This window comes from Rhipicephalus sanguineus, chromosome 5 (assembly GCF_013339695.2).
Source record: "Rhipicephalus sanguineus isolate Rsan-2018 chromosome 5, BIME_Rsan_1.4, whole genome shotgun sequence".
Taxonomy (NCBI): Eukaryota; Metazoa; Arthropoda; class Arachnida; order Ixodida; family Ixodidae; genus Rhipicephalus; species Rhipicephalus sanguineus.
In genome coordinates this window covers 199,686,732-199,708,371 of record NC_051180.1, presented here as the reverse complement: position 1 = coordinate 199,708,371, position 21,640 = coordinate 199,686,732, and the positions used below count along the sequence as shown (strand labels likewise).

Here is a 21,640-nt window from a genome sequence, read left to right as displayed (position 1 = left end):
GGGCATGCCGGAGGTTCTGAAAGTGCACATGTGCTATTCTCTGTGGGCACTCGCCCTGATAAGCCCTCTTCATATTGGGAGGGTGTGTGCCCAATCAGCGGTACACATGGAGTTCTATAGGAGGGCGAATGGGAAAAGATGCCCTGTAGCAGGTGCTGCACTATCAGCAGTTACTAAGCATGATGTGGCATTTTCCACAATAAAGTTCCTAAGGAGGATCACCTTGGGTGAGCTGGAAGTAAGGAGCCAGAGTGCGCCGCAGGGGTGCTTGGCGAAAAATGGATCGGTCCGGTATGTCACCCAGCAGCAGGTCAACTGTAATGGCCAACTTGTGCACCTGTAAAAGTAAACACTTCATTAGAACTGCAGTGGAAGCAGTTGGTACACACGCACCGTCTGCTTGAATCCCAAGGCAGCGTGTTGGGGTGCCTTGCGAATGGCCTGCAGCAGATGTTGCCGGGCCTCGGAGTAGTCCAGTTGGATGGCACGAATGCGCCCAAGGTAGTAGAGGTAGCGCGCCCACTCATTGTTGGATGCCGCTTCGGGAAAGGCAGACTTGGACACCAGCTTCGAGGCCTGAGGCATACACGAGCAAGCCAACCTTATCACTTGGAAAAGTCAGATTCCACAAGAGGGCACAAGTTAGGCACTTTGAAAATCTGCAATCACACACTCCCCTGCCTACTGTGAAAACTGGAATATATTGTACAAACTCGCGCGAGAACCACACTAAGATTCGAGTGAGAACTTTTTGAGTGTGGCCCATACACTCACTTTTTTTTTTGCTTTTAATCATGCAGTATTTCATCGTGTAGTGATCACACATGCGTAATGATCGCGTCGCGGAATTTCTTCATCCAAATTTGGTTTTCTTTTTTGTTTCCTGGGAAATGATCTCACCCAGGACTTGACACACAACACCCATGACATTTTACAGATTTGTGCGAGACTTCAGAGATTTGTATTTGAAATTAAAAGATGCTAACTATAGCATTTATTAGAAACAAAACTTAACAAAAGCAAGGCCCGCCAGATCCCTCTCTTGCCTAGAGCACAGATAGCTTGGTCGTGTTGGCGTGGCCTCATCAGCATGATCACTGGAGGAGCTTCCATAATTCCCGAGGTCTGATCCGAATAGCATTGCCTTTGTGTTTCTTGCTTTCTGAGTCCCCGTGCAAGTGTGCTAGGTATGTTTAGTTATAACCCTTTCACTGCCTATCCCGAGAGAACTCGGGCGATGACACACACACAAGCGCTGCCAATATACTCGTTTTGCCTCTTTGAACCACTCCCTGTTGCGAGAAAGCTTTCGCAAAAAAAAAAAAAAAAAAAAAAGTGGGGGTGTGTGCCACCAGCCTATGGAGAGAACATATACACAAATATAAGGGGCAGTGAATTTTTGACACCAGAGGGAGCGCATGCTTGCACATCAGCGTCTCTTGGCCAGCGTCTCGGCAGCACAGCCGTGACGAGTCAGCATGCCACGTGTGTGCGCTATTTGACAGAGAAAGAAATTCAGGAGCCCTTGACTAATTTGGACTATGAATAAAATGCATAATTAGTGTCTCAGTGGCACTGAATTATTGAGTAATTATTTATTAATTCATTATTTAATAAAAATTATTTATTTAGTTAATTCATTGCTTGTAATGAATGCTACTTTTATTTTGATGAGATAATGCCCTATAAAAATGTTTACATGTCCTTAACAGCATCCTACAGCATTGCTAATAGAACATTTCCCCATAACACGCAGAAAAAAAAAACACTGCAATGAAAGGTTTGGGCGACCCAGCAGGCCCGCGAGGCGGCGGAGAGGCAAGACCTCGACGTCCCCACGTGGGAGGCCTAGGCCCAGCCAAACAAATTGCTGGTCTCAATAAAAGTTTATTCCTCCTCCTCCTCCTGCAATGAAAGGGTTAATGCCTCCAACTGTTGGTGCCAACAGAATTTCCTCGAGCGATTGTGGTTCTGCGGATAGCGCCATCTCCGTGGTTTTGTTTGACGGTGCATGGCCTTCGATGTACATCCAGGAGGCCCTGGCAGCCATAAAGAAGGAGCACATTTTCCCATCATCAGGTATCTTTGCGAGGCCACGACAGACACCAACGTCAGTGATAATCTGGTGAAAATATCGCCATAAATGGTTGCTTGCCAAGTGTGGGAGCCTCCTCATTGGCTGTAGCGGCACTAGATTAAGAAGTTGTGGCAATGTGGGTGCTCGAAAAAATGTTTTGCAAAGGAGATCGCAGGGTGCAGTGCAAGCATGGCTGTGTTTGGCGGGAACTTTGAAAAGGAAAGCGCAGCTGTTACATGAACAACTTTCTTCTCAATTATTTAGACTTAAAACAAGGGGGGGGCCCTCACTATGGATTTTATAGTAAGTAAATCCCCCGACTTAGACATAACGGAAAAAAAAGAAGAGTGCATGGAACGGCTAAAGCATTCAAAGGCACCCTTACCTTGAAACAAACGTGATATCAAATGGTGCACAGTGACAGTACCGGTTATTTACATGCTGGTTCAACATGCCAAACAAACAGCTTAACGGTATTCTTTAACAATAAGAACCTCTTGAATGTTCCCTCAAAAGTACAAAAACCTCTCGGCAGCTTTCATTCGAATTAAAGTGAATGTTGGCGCAAGTTGGTACTTCATTGCACAAGAAAAATTTAGAGCACATAAAAAAAAGAGGGATGAAGAGAGGTGACACAGACAAGTGCTGACCTCCAATCGAGATTTATTTTGGAAAACATACAAGCTTTGACAATTGCAAGTACGTCCAAGAAAAGAGAAAAACACAATCCCCGCGCACAAGAAAACCTTGGGCAGTAGCTCCTTATGTCGCACCCGCAAGCGTGGCGACATGGAAATTAGTAAAACCCTCGAAGCAAGGGGATGGTGTTGGCCAAACCACCTTTTTTTTTTCCATATCTTACGGGTTCACCTTTAGCGACAAGCTTGCTCATGTTTTCACAAATACAAGTTAAATCAGCCAGAGAGTAATGAGCAAAAACTAAATTGGGCAACAATTTATTTCTGCTGCTGCAGACTTTGACCACTTTCAAAGCAAGTTCCACTCTGGTGCCTCTTCACCATCAGCAGGCTCTCAAGAGTTTTGTTTACATACTGAATATTCTATCGCATTCAGCATTACTGTGGGGAATGAAGAGGATGGTCAGCATAACCACTGAAATTCTGTGGAACCCGAGCAACTTTCTTATGTTCAGTATGAACCTGAATAATTCGTCAACACTTCGAACAGCTCCCAAATGTGCCCACTGCATGTCACACCTGGGCTCATTCACTATGTCTGCAGGAGCATTGCAGGCTGACAAAGTTAATCGATTGCCTCTTCCCTTGATTCCCCACTTTGCGGGGTCAGAATAGAACGGTGATGAAATGTGCTTGAAAACGGGGTAACAGCGAAAACAAAGAAAACATGTACACAAGAAGAAGGCGTTACACACGGACAAACGCTGGACTTTCAACTGTGCTTTATTGGAAACTGCATTGCCGCATAAGGCTTCTCACACACGCGCATTGCCGTCACTTCCCACGACACTTGAAACATTTTTTCCCACTAAGTAGGCACGCTCTTTCGACCTCAGAAACAAGGACGTATCGCTGACACAATTACCTTAATGATTTACAATGTGAAATGCTTCTAAAACCTCCCGCTCATATCTTGTCTCTCCCCTACCCAAAATGGCCGTGCGATCGAACATTGGCTAACTAGATTTGCATTTCACGCAACTGCGGCAATGAACAGCCACATTGCTTCCCAAGTCCCCTCTCAAGGTTGCATTACGTTCTTGCAACCGCTTATGAGGGATAAAGCACTTTACGGCCGAGCCTTGTCCCTCCGTTGTTGCCCTGGTTTGCACGGAGTCCGCTAGGGGCGGTGCGGTGTCCCAAGGGCTATGTAAGCGCTCGCTCTCTCTTCGGCCATGGACAGTCGCACCCGCTCATACAAGTACAGATGGCCAGAAGATATAGCCGGAGACTAGATAGCAAAATGAGACAGGACGCTATGAGAGCCCAAAACAAACTAACTCTTTATTATCCCACGTCCCCATCTTTCAGTCCCCAGGTGTGACGCCACAACACACAAAGCAACAGCGCCGCGCAAGGGCGCTGCGTGTTAGCTATTAACATTGTGACACTCATCCCCTCTTAAAGGAGCACTGACATCAAATTTACGCATGTCAAGATTTTTGCATCCACGAGTAGTTATCTACCCTCTAGTAGCGATTCGCGACCAAAAGTGCAAATGAGGGACGAATAACTATCTGTTTTATTGATTTATATCACCGGTATCTAGCACGATTCAAAACGGCCTGCAAGCCCGCCATATCTTAGCGCTGGCAGCGCTCCCTCGCGGTCAATTCCAGACCACGCCCCAGTTTACCACTTGTCCACATAAAGGAGTGACGTGAGGATCAGCTGCTCAGCTAACATTTCGTCTGCTAGGCGCGCACGTTCAGTCATGCCTTGTCACCAGCATCGCCGTCGTCGCCGTCAAAAGTGTCGATTAGTGCTGAAGGCGGCATTCTGGAACCTAGAATCCCCGCGATACGCGACGTCGCGAATCATTTTCGCTTCGACCCTTTGCAAAACAGCGATTCAAAAATGGACGCTGTTCCAAGCAGCTACGAGGAGGTGCCCGGGGACGCACGCTTGGGCCATACTCGCTGGTGTGTCTCAATGAGCTATATCAGAGCATTTTAGCGTGCACGGCATTCCGGTATACGCAAAGGGGTCTATGTAATATCGGCATAGCGAATGCACACCAGCGGAGAAATAGAATACGATAGGTTTCTACAATAACAATTCTGTGCTTGCCAGGTTCTTTTTTGCATTGCCAGATGGCCCCACTTATCCGGCCTCTCACGGTTACGGCTGCAGTAACCCGGTATTACGCTAGCGCAAGGAAGTCCACGGACGAACTAACATTCACTAATACCGTTACATACATGTTACTTGTTAGCGATGATATTTATCTATAGGCTGCTCCACTTCCATAGCTTGTGGTCGTGTTGGCGTGTACCGTACGTCTAATGAAACGCCACGCACTTTCCGCTTTTTCCGCGCCTCGACGAGCAGGTCCGTACTACGCAGTGGTTCCCCGACATGCTGGCACGTAGTCGCTCCGATTGATCGCACTCGCGCTGAGGATCACACGACAAATCAGTCGATACGACACGATGAATCGCAGGCACGGATCGGGACAGCAAGGAGAGCCACTGGCTGGGAGTGAGAGCCGGTGAGAGCGTCGCCTGGCGTCGGCGGCACAATAAATACACTCAGTTCATCGACGTCATTGTTACTAGCGTATCGTCACCCAGGATGGTATGATCGGAATGTATCACACCTGTTACGGTAGCACTAGTGTCGATGTCGCAGCGTGATCAATCTTCTGTTGAGCTTTCGTATGCTGTTTGCCCTCGAAATAAAATTACTTCCCCGCGACGGGCGCCATTCAAATTTGGCCAAGGAGACCTATGCATACCGAGCAATCGAATGAAGGGCACATCTCGACTTTGAAATTTGATGTCAGTGCTCCTTTAAGAATCACTATGGGGAGTCACCGTAGTGATTATCACCAACTGGCTCAGCTATCAGTTCTACTACAGGGAGTACCTAAGCACTGGTTTCCTTGATCTTTTGCTGCGTCGCAACATTGGTGTGCAAGGCGCAGCCATGGAAGACTCACTGATGATGATGATGACGTCTGCTGCCTCTTCCCTTTGGAGCGGGAGATCAACGGGCTATGCCGGATCGGGCAAGGAAGAAAAAGACAAAGCGAAGGTTAAGTTGAGAAGAAAATTTAAAAAGGTGGAAGGAGAAAGGAAAGAAAAAGAAAAGAAAAAGGTTGGTCAAATCCAATGCGCCCTCGGTGCATCATAGCCGCTGCTACCGCCGCAGCGCGTGCGTTTGCTCGACCTGTTTTCTCCACCAGCATTCGAGCCGCCGCTTCGTGGCCTCCACCGCTTCCCAGCTTGGCGGCTTGCCAGACCCGCGAAAACCGAGAGCCCTTGCCAAAGTGCTGTTGCCGTTTGTCGCGCCCATCGTGTTTTGTCCCGAGGTGCCAGAGTCCTGAGCATCATGTATAGCGGGTCGCAGGCCAGTACACTCTAGCACAATGTGCCGGATTGTCTCTTCTGCGACCTGGCACAAGGGGCACATCGTGTCAAGCTCGGCAGTGTACCTGGCGCGCAGCGAGCGTGTCCTAAGTACACCACTTCGCGCCTCGCACAGTAGCCCGCTGCCCCTGGAGTTGTCATAAAAAGCCTCCTTAGCAATATCCATCTTTCCCTCCTGATACAAGGCCAGGGCCCTCTTCGCTCGTCCCGACTCCCTCCATCTCTCGGTCTCCACCGTGCTAACCGACTCCCGCACCTTTTTCCTTGTGTCGCGCTGGAGGGGGGCCGTCAGCCGGATAGCCTCCACCCTGTATCACTCCAACAGCGAGAGGGTTCGGGCGACCTATTTCGTCTGTACCGACCGGATGTGTACGTACTTGTACACCTCCCGGGCCCAACGGCCATCTGGGAAGCCGCTGAGGCGCCTCTCTTAAGAGAGTTTGGCGAGTGCCTCCCTCGCCTCGAAAGACGACCACCCAAGGTCGCCCTGTACTGCCTCATTAGGAGTGAAGGCGTGCACCCCCAAGGCTGTGCGACCCGCTTCCCTTTGGCGAACCTCGAGCGCCTGCCTAGTCGCGAACGAGAGGCACACCACAGCGTTACCGAAAGTCAGAGCAGGGACCGCAACACCCTTCCACAGTTCCCTGGTGACCTCGTACCTGCTGAAGGCCCACAGAGCTCGTGTGCCCAGGAAGACCCGGCGCTTTAAAGCCTTTGCATGCCACTCCTTTTCGTACCCGTACATATAGTTTGTCGTTGCCACCATCGTTACCCCGATGTACTTGTAACTGTCCACCCACTCAATTTCCTTGCCCTGCAGCAGGAGGGGCGGGTCCCGCACTGCCTGCTGTGGTGTGAACCACATAACCACAGACTTCCTTGCACTGAACATCAGCCCAAGATCCGTACCCTCCCCCGCACAGATGTCAGCAGAGCCTGCATCTCGGCAGCATTGTCTGCCAGCAGAACTATGTCATCTGCGTAGAAGAAGGCAGGCAGATCCTCTGTCGGCATACAACTTCTGCTTAAGTTGCCTTAGGAAGTACTGACGTCTGCAGGCTTGGCCGCAAGACATCCAACTGGTGTCTTGAAGGCTCTGCCTGTCAGGAGTTCGCATGGTGGCCGACCCGTTACTTCGTGAGGTGTAGTCCTGTAGTGGAATAAGAACTGGGACAGCTGTGTTTGGAACTTGCCCGACCCAGATTTCTTGAGTTTGTTTTTGACAGTCTGTACTTCTCGTTCTGCGGCACCGTTGGACGTAGGGTGATACGGCGGTACCAGCATGCGGCGTATTCCATTTCGAGTCAAGAAGTCCAGGTACTGCACACTGGTAAAAGCAGGACCATTGTCCGAAACTATGATGTTGGGGAGGCCGTGCTGGGCGAATGCCATTCTCAAGGCGGAAATGGTAGCTTCTGCTGATGTGGAAGACACAGGGAAGACTTCTAACCATTTCGAGTAGGCGTCCACTATAACCAAGAATGTATGCCCTAGAAATGGTCCCCAGAAATCAATGTGAAGCCTAGACCAGGGTCGCTGTGGAAAAGGCCAGGGTGTCTGCTGCACTGGCTGGGCAGCTCGATGTTGAGCCTGGCACGTAGCGCAGCTCTTCACACTGTTTGCAATGCCATTGTCAATGCCTGGCCACCAGACATTGCTCCTGGCGATCATCTTGCTCTTCTCTACCCGGGTGGCTGGCATGGAGCACACAAAGTACCTGGGCCAGCAATTTTTTCGGAATCACGACTCTTGATCCCCATAGTAGACAGCCTTCATGGAGATTGAGTTCTGCACTTCTGGCATTGAAGGGGTTCCACTCTGGTCCTGCTGAGAGGCTTTCTCCATTCAACACAGTTAGGACATGGCTCAATACTGGATCGTCCCTTGTGGCTCGTGCTACAACAGCTCGTGAGAGGAGTTGTGGATATGCCTCCTCCAGCATGAAGACCTCAGCAAGGCGAGGAAATGCAGTGCAGTCGTTGGGCAGTGGCAGTCTACTAAGCGCAGCACTGGCATGCCTGAGCTCTTCGCCAGGTTTGTAGACAAGTTTGTAATTGTACGTGGAGAGCTTCAGAGCCCATCTGACCACTCTTGGCGAAGCTTGCACAGGAACAGGCTTGTTGGCACCCAGAAGTCCAAGAAGTGGCCTGTGGTCAGTGTGTGCTTCAAACGGTATGCCCCACAAGGACTGGTGGAACCGATCCATGCCAAATACCAAGGCCAGTGCTTCCTTGTCAAGTTGACTGTAGTTTTGCTCTGCTTTTGATAAACTTCTCGAAGCAAAAGCAATTGGACGTTCTCTGCCATCAGTGGCTTTGTGCGCCAAAACTGCACCTATACTGTAAGTGATGCATCACAGCTGAGACACACAGGCCTGTCTGGGCGGAAATGTACAAGAACTGGAGCTGAAGTCACCAGATGCTTGGAGGCAGTGAATGCATCTTGCTGGTCCTTTCCCCACTGCCACTTCTTTCCATCATTAAGAAGCAAGTGCAATGGACGGAGAAGTGCAGAAAGGTTGGGCAAGAAACGCCGATAGAAGTTGAGTCCCAAGAACCTTTGAAGTTCATTCACATCTTGTGGCACAGGAGCGTGCAGAATGGCAGACACCTTGTCCATGTTCGGGGAGAGGCCTTCCTTACTGATAATGTGCCTGAGATACTCAACTTGGGGTATGAAGAAGTGGCACTTCTCGAGTTTCAACTTGAGGCCAGATTCTTGAAGTTTGCCTAGTACTGCATGGAGGTTGCGACAGTGCTCAGCATCATTTGCACCGGTTATGAGAATGTCGTCAAAATAGACTGCTACATGTGGCAGACCCCTGAGCAAGTTCTCCATCTCGCGTTGAAAAATAGCTGGAGCAGATGAGACCCCAAAAGGTAAGCGGGTGTATTGAAACAACCCCATGTGCGTCGAAATCGTCACGTACTCTCTAGAGGCCTCATCCAGGACGACTTGCTGGTATGCGTCACGCAAGTCCAACTTTGTACATTTTTCACCTCCAGCCAGCACAGTCCACAAGTCCTCAATCCTTGGAATGGTGTAGCGTTCCACCGTTGCGACTGCATTAATGGTGACACCAAAGTCCCCACAGATTCTGATGCGCCCATCCCTCTTTGTCACGGGAACAATTGAAGCACCCCACCTAGCCGTCTTCACCAGAACAATGATGGAATCTCTTATTAATCGCTGAATTTCTTGTGCGACTCCGTCTGTCAAGGCATACGGCAGTGGTCGTTGTGGGGATTGAGGCTTGCCCGTCGCCATTGCGCTGGTTTTCGCCTATTTCTGCCATCCCCACGTCCGATCATGCCGTTCCTCTCCTCCGCCGTCTTACGGGGCTGGGCGAGCGGGGAGTGACGTTAACCTCCTCTCTCCCGGCGCCGGACCTCGACGGGGGGCGCTGCGCTCGTGTTCCGCGTCTCGCGAGACGTTTCGTGCAGCGGGGGGAGAGACCCTCCCTGGACCTCGTAGGGTAAGCACGTATTTTCTCTCCCGTCCGTCGGCTCCTCGTTTGGGCTCGCTCGGACGGAACTCGCTAACGGTGCCTTGCGCCAGCGGCGAGCGCTTACCTTACGTTGTCCTTTTTTCCGAACGCTAGGCTGAAGAGCGGTGCGGTGCATTCGCGCGTGGTCTTACTACGCCAAAGCCGTACCTATCGAAGCCAACGCGAGCGGAGTTGCCCTCACTCGAGCGATCGGGCCCTGTGGTCGCAGATCGTAAGAGTACGCAGCATAGTCGCGAGAGACCCGTTTTCTCTCAGCGGCGTGTCGCTGTGAGCCCGTTGCCCGCGGAGACGTGCTAGCGGCACCCTTTGTGTTGTATTTTCGCCCGTGGCGTAGTGAAGCCCGTTTTGCTTCTCTCGCCGCCTTTGGGAGCGGGCGTTGTACGGCTTTTTGTGGTGTTGCCGCAGGCAATAAACTGTTGCGGATCTCGAGGGCAGTACTGTGTACTTGCCGCGTTGCGCTGGGCGCCTTTGCGCTCGAACGTACGTGTGCAGCGGCGCGCTAGTTCACGCGAGGCGACGGCAAACGCGGCCCTGTGGCTCGCTAAGTCCGAACCCACGCTAGTGGCCGTACTCCTGTGAAGTACGTGCACACTACACTGGCGCCCCACGTTGGGCGCCAGTGTGGGGTCTGAGGCGATAAACCGCCGCTGCCCTCGGAACACACGGAGACAGTTCACGCGGTCGGGCAACAAAACGTGAAGGTTTATTAAACACTTCTTTAAAACATATGGCGAGCTCGCCGGCCGAATTAGTAACACGTAAGTAACACGCTAAAACTTATACGCTGACAATTAATACGTAACACGCTAACAATGAATACTGGGAAACGTATCACACACTCAAGAGAATGTAAGACATGCAATACAATATAACATAAGACATAAAATAAGACATACACTAAGACATAAAATACAATACAAACGGCAAGGCGGCGCCGCAGATGCACGACTCACCACGAGGGCCCGAGGGAAGCGAGCCGCGGTACCGTCAGTGTGCACGTACTTCACAGGAGTACGGCCACTAGCGTGGGTTCGGACTTAGCGAGCCACAGAGCCGCGTTTGCCGTCGCCTCGCGTGAACTAGCGCGCCGCTGCACACGTACGTTCGAGCGCAAAGGCGCCGAGCGCAACGCGGCAAGTACACAGTACTGCCCTCGAGATCCGCAACAGTTTATTGCCTGCGGCAACACCACAAAAAGCCGTACAACGCCCGCTCCCAAAGGCGGCGAGAGAAGCAAAACGGGCTTCACTACGCCACGGGCGAAAATACAACACAAAGGGTGCCGCTAGCACGTCTCCGCGGGCAACGGGCTCACGGCGACACGCCGCTGAGAGAAAACGGGTCTCTCGCGACTATGCTGCGTACTCTTACGATCTGCGACCACAGGGCCCGATCGCTCGAGTGAGGGCAACTCCGCTCGCGTTGGCTTCGATAGGTACGGCTTTGGCATAGTAAGACCACGTGCGAATGCACCGCACCGCTCTTCAGCCTAGCGTTCGGAAAAAAGGACAACGTAAGGTAAGCGCTCGCCGCTGGCGCAAGGCACCGTTAGCGAGTTCCGTCCGAGCGAGCCCAAACGAGGAGCCGACGGACGGGAGAGAAAATACGTGCTTACCCTACGAGGTCCAGAGAGGGTCTCTCCCCCCGCTGCACGAAATGTCTCGCGAGACGCGAAACACGAGCGCAGCGCCCCCCGTCGAGGTCCGGCGCCGGGAGAGAGGAGGTTAACGTCACTCCCCGCTCGCCCAGCCCCGTAAGACGGCGGAGGAGAGGAACGGCATGATCGGACGTGGGGATGGCAGAAATAGGCGAAAACCAGCGCGATGGCGATGGGCAAGCCTCAATCCCCACATCCCCCTCTCCTAAATTTGCCCTTTACCGGTCTGCCAAGGCAGCCGACGGTCACACATGCAGTTAAAATAACACTGCTATGAGCAACCACTAGCCTCATCCAGCCCTGGAGCTGCTGCTAAGAAAAAAAGAATACATTATAATGCGAGAAAAAATCAATAACAAAAGACAATACGATTGAAACACATAATACAATAAAATGGCGCTGCGGAAGGGAGGTAATTAAGGAAATTAAGAAAAGTGTTCGTGATGCTTGCGCGAAAGAGCGTCCACAGCGCGGAGGGGAGGCAGAGGCAGGAGGCTTCTTTGAAGTCCTGAACGGGCTGACCGATGGCTCGTCGCTCTTGTTGGCGATTGGCCTGAGAGTCCGACGAACGCCGCTTCGGTGATGGTGCGAAGGTCCCAAATTTTTTGGCTGGAATGACGGGAGACCTCGCTGGGACAGCCGGCCTTTTTTTTTTGGAATCAATAAGGCCGACCCAAACTGGCTGTGAGGCATCCTGGAGTCGGCAAAGCGCAGGCATACCTGCTATGTCAGCTGGCCTAGCGCAGGAGCCATGATGGAGAGTGCAGCCAGGCTTCTCGACGACGGCCGGGAGCAGGGGCACCGCTGGTCTGTCCGGCGTCAGCGAGTCATTGACCGGAGTGTCCACGTAGACGAGTCGAATTCACCACGCGCACTTTTTCCAGGCACGCACCAATGCACCACGCACGTATGCACGCACACACACACGTCACTGCACATAGCAGCGCTTTCACCAAGCGCAGCCCGAGTTCGCCGTCCAAGGCCACTGCGCCTCACTTTTCACGGTGTCATGTCGGCAACCGCGCGCGCTCGCGTGGGAAGGCGCAAAGCGTCCTTCGTTCTCCCCCGCAAAGCACCGCTATTCACGAATCCTTCCGCAGGCACAAGAATAAAACACAGGAAAAAAAGTAAAGAGAACAAAACGACAGTCAATACGCGGCAAACACAAACGAAAACGTATTAAATACACATGAGTATTCAAATAAACAGAAAAAAAAAACACTAGCAGCAAATTGGGCGGGCCGACTTCTTTGCGAGCACTGGCCGCAAAGAAGCTAGCATACTGAGGCTAGAAAGTAACTGAGGGCCTTCGGTTTCGGAAAACAGAGTCCGCCGTCCGGCGCGGAATCACAAAGGTGACCGCTTCCTCAGATTATACCGATGCTTGGTCCGAATGCGGTCCGCCGCACCGGGTGTGCCCCGTTGCTTGCGCGAAGTACCACAGGGCGCTGGCGCAAGCTCGTCAGACCGTGATGCAAAGGCTTGCAGGTCTGCGATATGGGCACAGCTGAGTTTTCCCGAAATGGGATCTTTCAGCAAGTACGCGAGTGGAGTCCAAGCTTTCTCCACTCGGTACGGACCAAGCCACTTAGGAGCGAGCGAGGCTGAGAACCCCTTACTCGCGTCGCTAAGGGCGTGGTTGCGCTTCAGGACAAGATCGCCCACCTCAAATGCTAGGTCGCGATGCTTGCGGTAATATTGGGCCTTCTGCTGAGCCCTAGACGACGCCAAACTTTGCCTTGCTTTACAGAAAGCTCGACAAAGCCGATCCCGAAGCTGTGACGCGTAAGCAGAACAGTCTGTTTGCTTCTCCTCGTCCCCGAGCTGGCATTGAATGACACTGGTCACCGGATTTGCCAACTCCCTTCCAAAATTTAAGAAGGCGGGCGAGAAACCAGTCGAGCAACACTCGGATGTTCGAATGGCGAACGCAAGCTCACTCAAATGGTCTGCCCAGTCCCTTTGACTTTCGGCAAAGGCCGCCAACATCGGTTTGAGCGTACGATTGACGCGCTCTGTCAAATTGGACTGGGGCTGGTAGGGTGAAGTGGTGCAGTGATCAATTCCAAGGGAACGGCACGTGACACCAAACACCCGAGCGGTGAAATACGAAGCGTTGTCAGTGATGAGCCTTTCCGGAAAGCCGAACCGGCAAAACACTTCCTGCAGCTTCTCGAGCACCGCCCTCGCTGTCACCTTCCGAAGAGGGAACAATTCCACCCACTTCGAAAAGTGATCCACGACTACCATGAGGTGAATGAACCCCTGCTTACTTCTGGGAAAAGGTCCCATTAGATTGCAGGTGGCCACTTGCCATGGACGCTCACTGACAATCGGCTTCATCAGACCAGGTGGCTTGCCACCCCTAGACTTCACCGTTTGACAGACGTGGCAGGAACGGCAATAGCGATAAACGTCACGCTTCATGCCGGGCCAGGTCACCGTCTTGCCCAGTTTTGCAAAAACTTTGGAGCCACTCAGGTGACCAGCCATGGGTTCGTCGTGAGAGGATCGCAACAGGGCGACTCTCAGACTTTTGGGCATAACCACCTTAAACGGATCGATAGACTCGTCGTCGGTGGCTATATATTTCAGCAGGAGCCCGTCATGGTCCAGCAAATATGAATCCGCCGGGGACTCAGCGACACACGCTGGTTCCAGCCCCCTATCCACGCCCGCTGCAGGGCAAGCAGCGTAACGGCGCTCCGTCTCCCTGAGACCGTCGCATATCTCGCGACAAAATGGATCACTTTGCTGAGCGTTCAGTAGCTCTTGTCTGCTGAAAGCGATTCCCATTCTCCCAAAGGGGAACCTGGTATCACGCCCACTCAGGACCGCAGCAACCGCCGCTTGCGTCGGCGTCACGGATTCGCTCTCGGCATCGTGGCCTTTGGAGAGCTCACCCGCTGGCCGGCTTCGCGGAGTGCTGTTTGCCTGGATAGCAGCCAGGGTTCGTCCGAATGCGGCGGACTCGCCCCTTTCGCCGAACGGCGGCGAAGCCGCTGTTTCGCCCCCACCGCTTGCTTGTGCAAAGGCACCGCTAGCGGCTGTCGCACCGGAATCAAGGTTCTTGGCAGACAATGGGGCACGAGATAGCGCGTCAGCTACCACGTTGGTGCTCCCCTTTCGATACTGCACTGCAAAATTATAGTGCTGTATCAGGAGAGCCCAGCGCGCCAGCCTGCCCGCAGGCTCACGGAGCCGCATCAGCCAGCTGAGCGCACTGTGATCCGTTTGCACCACGAATTTCGTCCCATCAAGGTAGATGTCAAATTTCCGCAGTGCAAACACGATGGCGAGGCACTCCTTTTCGGTAACGGAATAATTTTTCTCCGCGGGTACCAAGGAGCGGCTGGCAAAGGCCAACGGCTGCAACACGCCATCGTATTTCTGTAGGAGAACGGCTCCTAATCCCAGATCGCTCGCATCAGTCTGTACAACGAACGGTCTGGTCAGGTCGGGGAGTCTGAGCTGCGCTGTCTCCGCAATGGCGCTAGACAGTCGGCAAAACGCCTCTTGCTGCTCAGGTCCCCATTGCCAAACAGCAGACTTACCCAAGAGCTTGGTCAAGGGGGCCTGCAGTCGGGCATAGGACGGTATGAAGGAACAATAAAAGTTAACCATTCCCACAAAGCGGCGAAGGCCACGTACGTCCTTGGGCACGGGGAAATCGAGGATTGCCCGAAGTTTCTCCCGATCTGGCTCAATGGAGCCTTCGCCCAGCGTAAACCCGAGTAACTGAATACGGGTCTGTGCTAATTGGGCTTTCGCAGGATTTAACGTCATCCCGGCAGCCCGCACCCTCTCGAGCACATCGGCAACATGGGCCAAGTGCTCTTCGAAGGTTCGTGAATAAATCACGATGTCGTCGAGGTAGCACAAGCAGTAAGACCACTTTGCTTCCCCGAGGACGCGGTCCATGAGTCTTTGAAACGTCGCAGGAGCATTGCAAAGACCAAAGGGCATCCGAGTGAACTCGAACAACCCCCTGCGGGACGTGAAAGCAGTTTTGCACTGGTCACGCTCACCCATCCGGGTGATCTGTTCCCGGCCAGAAAAATCGGTAAGTGAGCCTCCTTGCCATGAAACTTTACATGGACATCAGCTTTGCCTTGTACCTTGTTTAAATTCCCGGAATAGCTTCGCAGAAATACTTGAGACGGCTGCACAGTAATTGAAGGTAGAAGCTGTAGCAAACGCGACTTGTCAATGACTGAGACGCTCGCCCCCGTGTCCACTGCCATGTGGAGCGGCTTGCCGCAACCTTCAACATTGACGGTAAAAGGTGGAGGCACCTTGGTGTAGTCAACTTGCCACATGTTGAAAACTTCGGCGGGCGAAGCTGTAGCAGAGGCTTCATCCTGGACGGTATTTACGCGATGGCGGTTGCTCGCCGACAGTGAACTTCGTCCCGCGAATGAACGCGGCCTGGGAGAGCTGTCGTTCTGCGATTGTTCGTCTTTTCTTTCCGTATTGCAAACCTTCGCCAAGAGGCCACGTTTGTGGCAGTAATTGCAGACGGCCTTCACATGCTGGCAAGCGGACGCCAGGTGTGCATCCCCGCAGCGATAACAGGACACGCCCACCGGCGCTGCCGAGACGCGGAGGGTGAAAAAGAAGGTGCTAGCGTGAGCTTGTGCTATCTCCCCTGCATCCTTCTTTGCTGCTTCCATTGCTAGGGCGGTCTGCACTGCGTTTTCGAAAGTCAGGTCCGCTTTTTCCAGCAATCTTGTTTGGACGTCTGCGTTGTTGATGCCACACACTGATGAAAAAGCGAGAGTGGCAGCTCAACTGCGAGTGGAGTTGAAGGCTCGTAAAGCTGCAGCAAAACGGCAACGCCAGCAATCGGACCCAGAGCTGAGGGCTCGCAAAGCTGCAGCAGCACGGCGATGCAGACAACGAGCGGACCAGCAGTCTAAGGTGAGGGAAGCTGCTGCAAAACGGTGACGCCAGCAAGTGGACCCAGAGGCGGCGATAGCGCGGGAAGTGGCGGCAAAACGCTGGAAGTGTTCGCTACCTGAGGTTGGTGGCGTCGATGCTCGGTTCAAGTGCGATTTAGTTGACCGATAAAGCAACATTGTATATCTGTACACACGTGTTGTCACTCGCATGTTCGAGTGGGCATGTACGGGGGGATTCACGGTTACCCGAATGATCCCTTGGTGCTTCGCTCACTCATCACATTCACTTCATGGATGTGCGTGGATTTTTTTACACACCTTCCTGTCTGCCCAATAGAGTCAAACCTTGTTAATACTGTCGAGCGCATCGGGCGAGTAAGTGACACGACAGCCGAGTCCCTGGGCGGACAAGTGACGTCAGGTTTATTGGCAGCCCTTATTACAGAAAGCAGTACATGCCACGCTGCCATCTGGCGGTACTGCTGTACACTACATGAATGATACAGCCACCTAGTGGTACTGCCGTACACTACATCCCCCCCACGGTAAACTTTAACAAAACACATGCACCTGCAACAGAACTCATAGTCCGAAAGAAAACAATGTTCACAAGTCGAGTCTTTTCGGCCTGCGAATCCTCCTGCCATACCGCGACCGTGAGATGCGTGGCATGGAAGCAGAACCCTGAGGGTCCTCTGCAGTGGAGGTGCTTTTCCGAGGCGACGCGGTTTGCTGGTCTTGTGCTGCTTGGTCAACTCCAGGTGTTGTAGTTGTCTTGGGCTGATCCACTACAGGGTTTCCAGGTGGGTCGGCAGTGGGTGTTCTTGTCGTTGGCACCGTGTGCATCCGGTTACGCTGAAGTACACACGTCGGAGTCTCCACCACGTAGGAGCGCGGGCGTTGAGCTGGCCCTAAGACGGTTGCTGGGGAATTGACATCTCGCACCCAGACCCGCTCTCCAGCCTGAAGAAGCCGCAAGGTGTGAGCTGCATGTCTTCGGTTGAAGTCCGACGCTTGGCGCCTCCGGTTGTCTTGGTCACGTTGAGCGATTGTGACTGGAGGAGGCCAGGCTGACTCCAGCAGGTGTGACGTCTTCGGCAGCCGGGTCTGTAGGCGCCTACCCATGAGCAGCTGAGCAGGACTCGCCCCATTTACCCCAGGTGTGTCCCGGTATGCCAAAAGTGCCAGGTAGGGATCATCCGCCTTCCGCAGCAGGTCTTTGACTGTCCTCACCATCCGTTCCACCTCCCCATTCGACTGTGGAAAATGGGGGCTGCTTGTGACATGGCAGAAGCCGTAGGACTTGGCGAAGGCGGAGAACTCTTTTGCAGCAAACTGAGGACCGTTGTCGCTGCGCACCAGTCTCGGAATCCCATGGCGTGCAAAACGCTCTTGATGGCGTTGATGACCGCAAGTGCTGTGGTTGAACATAGATTGATGACTTCTGGGAAGCGTGACTGGTAATCCACCAGAAGAACAAAGTCTTGGCCGTTGAGATGAAAAAGATCAATGCCGACCTCTTCCCAGGGCCGAATTGGAGTGGTTGAGGGCAGCATGGGCTCCGAGCGCTGCACCCTGGTGTCGGCACACGTGTGGCAGTTAGACACCAGTGTTTCTATCTGGTTGTTGATGCCCGGCCACCAGAACGACTCCCGTGCTAAAGCTTTGCATCGGTTGATGCCTTGATGCCCGTCATGGAGAAGCTCGAGCATGTGGCACTGAAGGGCAGACGGCACGAGGATGCGGGACACTTTCAGAAGCAGTCCCTCGCAGACGCTGAGGTCTCCTTGGTACTGCCAGTACTTCTTCACATGGAGAGGCAAGTGGGACTGCCGAGGCCAGCCGTTGGCGCAGTACTGAAGCAGCAGGCTGCACTGCGATGCGAAGCGAAGGCGACGGCTCGACGCTCACCGGACGGCTGCTCCTGGAGAAGTACTGCCCCGAGACCATAGGAGCTGGCGTCAACTGAGACCGTGGTCTTGTATGTGGTGTTGTAGCGAGCCACGCAGAGGTCTGAGCACAGTAGCTTCTTCAGTTCGGAGAAGGCAGACTGCTGCGCCGGGCCCCAAGTCCAGGCAGAGTTCTTGAGCAGCAGTGCTCGGATCGGCGCAGTCACCTCCGAAACGTGCGGTAAGAAGCGTACGATGTGGCTCATGAGGCCTAGCAGGCGACAGACCCTGCGACATCTTCGGGTGGATGCATGGCTCGGATCGCTGCAACCTTGTCTGGGTCTGGAGAAATTCCTTCCACGTTGACCACGACGCCAAGGAACTTGACACTCGAAGTCGCAAACGAGCATTTCTTGCGAGTGAGCGTGACTGCTGCCTTTGCTAGCGGTCCATGACTTGTCGGAGACGGCGGTCATGCTCGGAGGGTGTCTTCCCAAAGACGAGGATGTCGTCAATCATGTTTACCACACCTGCTTGGCCTTCGAGGATCCGGGACATCTGCCGCTGGAAGTATTCGGTGCAGATGTATCCCAAACGGCAGCCGGAGAAAACAATAGCGTCCAAACGGGGTTACAAATGTGGTCAATTCTTGGGACTCGGGGGACAGCTTGACCTGGTGGAAGCTTGACGTGGCGTCTAACTTGGAGAAAACTGTAGCCTCTCCGAGCAATCCGAGGCATTGTTCCACTGTAGGGAGCACGTGACGCTCTCGAAGGATCACCTTATTGAGGCGAGTCAAGTCCACGCACAGCCGATAGTCACTCGAGACCTTGGGGACGACAATCAGGCCAGCACACGAGTCAGTGGGTGTGTCCACTCGACGAATCACGCCCTCCGCTTCTAGCTTGTCTAGCTCAGTCTTGACGAAGTCGCGTGAGAGGGAGTGGAATGCGCCGGGGTACGCTCAACGAAAAGGCGTAGCATTGGGTTGCAGCCATATAGTGTAGGCTTCGGGGAGCGTCCCAAGTCCTCGGAAGAGAGTGGGATTGAGACAAAAGTCGCCAGTGGGCTGTGAAGCCCTCGCGACTTTGTCGACAAACGTGCAGATGGCCAAGGCTTGGATTGCCGGGAAGCCTAGCAGCAGGACAGTCTTGGTTGCTAGGACATAGAGAAGCTGCTTGGTTGACTTTCCGTGCCACGACAGGGTAGCGACGTAAGTGCCTATGACCGGCAGGATGTTGTTGCCTGGGCCTTTCAGCTCGCTCTTGGGGTCTTGAAACTTCGCGTTCCCGGTCTGCACCCGCTTTAAGCGTACTAATGGTTAAAACGTAGCTGCGACGAATCCCCGACCCAGTCTTATTAGCCCCGAGAAGTTGGGGCGGCGCCACCTGGCGGGAGGCGTGGATGACGTCACGGCAAGGACCCTTCGACGCCCGCCGTGATGCGCCGGCATATCACGCGCTCGCTTCGTGCGCTGTTCCGCTGTTTATGTTCGCTTTTGCCTGTCTCAAGCTTCAGATGAATGACGAAAACAGCATCGATATGTTCCTAGTAAAACGGCAAAAGTTATGTGCATTTTTTCTTCACAGTCACCAACGGTGCCCGCACGCCGTCGTGCACACTTTGAAAGCGGTGACCAGGTTTGTTGTTGTGTCGCGCTGCTAACTTCAGGGATGGGTCTAATTCCCGACCACAGCAGCCGCATTCTGACGGCTGGGAAAAGCAACATTCATCTGCTTAGATACAGGAGCACGTTAAATAATTTGAGACAGTCAAATTAATCTGCAGCGTGTCTCACAATCATGTCGTGGTCTTGACACGCAAGACACTTTATTCACATTATTAGGTTGCGTTGTTAACGGGCGATTCCTTCAAAAATATAATGGCTTCGCCTTCACAAGTGTTATTTGCATCGGACGCATCCGCGATCGGCAGACAGCATTCTTGCCGGTGTGCCAAGCCCCGCGCACGATTAGGAAAGCGCATGCAGTATTGAGCTTTGCAAAATATCTCGAAAGCGCTCGCCCGAGAATACTGCCGCAGTTGTGTTTGTTTTTCTTCGGTACTCGCTCACTCATCATGTTGTTTAGTTTCACGTCTTTCTTGCAATAATTTCGGGGCTTCATTTCACAGCATAAAAAGTGAGGTTAATTCCAGAAACTCCTTATTGCTGTCAGATTGTGTCTTCATGCAGCATCATGGCAACGGCGCTGTTACACTTGTATAAGTACTAGTTTAGATAGCCAGCTCATAACTTATTATTTTTTTTTGCATTTGATATACCCCTGAGCATCATGAACCTTTATGTGGACATGATGTGCGAGACCATTAATTGACTCATTAAAGCGAAGGACGTTCAATTAATACAGGGGCCACATTACTGACAGTGCCATCGAAACAGTTCAAAACGCTCGTTTCGACTTTCAGGTGTTTGTTTGCAGACGATTGTTATCAACAGTGCTCCCACGAGAATTTAACATTACCGCTCGTGACTCGGCGGTTGATCGGACCAGCAGTCATGCAAATCACGGTACACGGCCACATAATCCCAGACGGTGTGAGAAGAAATGTTTACATAATCCAAGTATATTAACACCTCAGAATTTCCGAAACTATTGTGTGCGTGCAGTATTATTTTGTTTAATTTCCCGGATGTATTGAGTGATTATTTACGATAGATTCATCTAAAGTCTCTGCAGCAGAAAGCGCAATTCTGTCAAATCATCTAGATAATCTGCAAATGCATACATAACTTGTACGATAAGCCGCACAGTAGTGAGTGTGAATTGAAAACGTCGTAATTTAATTTGTAATCTTCGGGACGCGTGTTCTAACCGCGGAGTCTGCGCCAAGTTGTAATGAAGTTAGAACCATTAGCGTAAATTTTTTAGCACCGATGTCTTGGAGCACGCGGTGAAAGCAACGAATGTCATTCTCTCGTGCATCACCATTTTCACGGTGAAGCTTCCGTTCGAGCGGGAATTTGCCCATTATAAGCTATATTATCCAAACTTTATATGCTTACTAAACATTCGCTAGTAGAGTAAGCTTCTACCTCTCCCTTGGGAGATTTGCATCGCAAGAATGAGCAGTAATCACCACCGTATCGTGAAAGAGCGGGTACGCGGCGGGCGCAAGAAAAAGGCGATCCTCAGCGCGGCGCAAGTGAGTCCTTGCCGTGACGTCAGATCGCCGCGACTGCTGCGCCGCCAGGTTCGTTCTCAGGGCTAATAGAGCCTAATGCATTCGCTGACCACTTAAGCGTAGTGCTTCGCCCTACACCTACCGGTTAGTGCATACCTGCGTACTGCAGTAACGTTTTGTGCCAATAAAACTTACTGCGCCGCTTAACTTCTGATGCCACAATGTGCCACCAAAGGTTTTCCGTCTTTCGAGAAGTGCGTAGATCGGTTGATCACTGCTTCCGGTTCCACGCGATTGCGGCGACGCCTTTGCAGGTAAGCTCGGGAAGAACGAAGGTGAGGTGGTGGCCACGACGAACGCGCCAGCACGACTCATCGGCCAAAACCTTAAAAACA

General features: G+C 52.6%; 2 protein-coding genes across 4 annotated transcripts in view; one reads left to right on the top strand and one right to left on the bottom strand.

The window, feature by feature from the left end:
• LOC119394569 (amphiphysin) overlaps nt 1-21,640 on the top strand; it is a 669,247-nt gene that overhangs the window by 295,032 nt on the left and 352,575 nt on the right. The gene's annotated exons all lie outside the window — the stretch shown is intronic.
• LOC119394570 (26S proteasome non-ATPase regulatory subunit 3) overlaps nt 1-21,640 on the bottom strand; it is a 143,749-nt gene that overhangs the window by 71,703 nt on the left and 50,406 nt on the right. Inside the window, exons 6-7 of the mRNA XM_037661892.2 lie at nt 394-576; nt 223-337 (exon numbers count right to left, since the gene is read on the bottom strand). Coding sequence (XP_037517820.1) covers nt 223-337; nt 394-576 — 298 coding nt within the window. The remainder of the gene's footprint in view (nt 1-222; nt 338-393; nt 577-21,640) is intronic.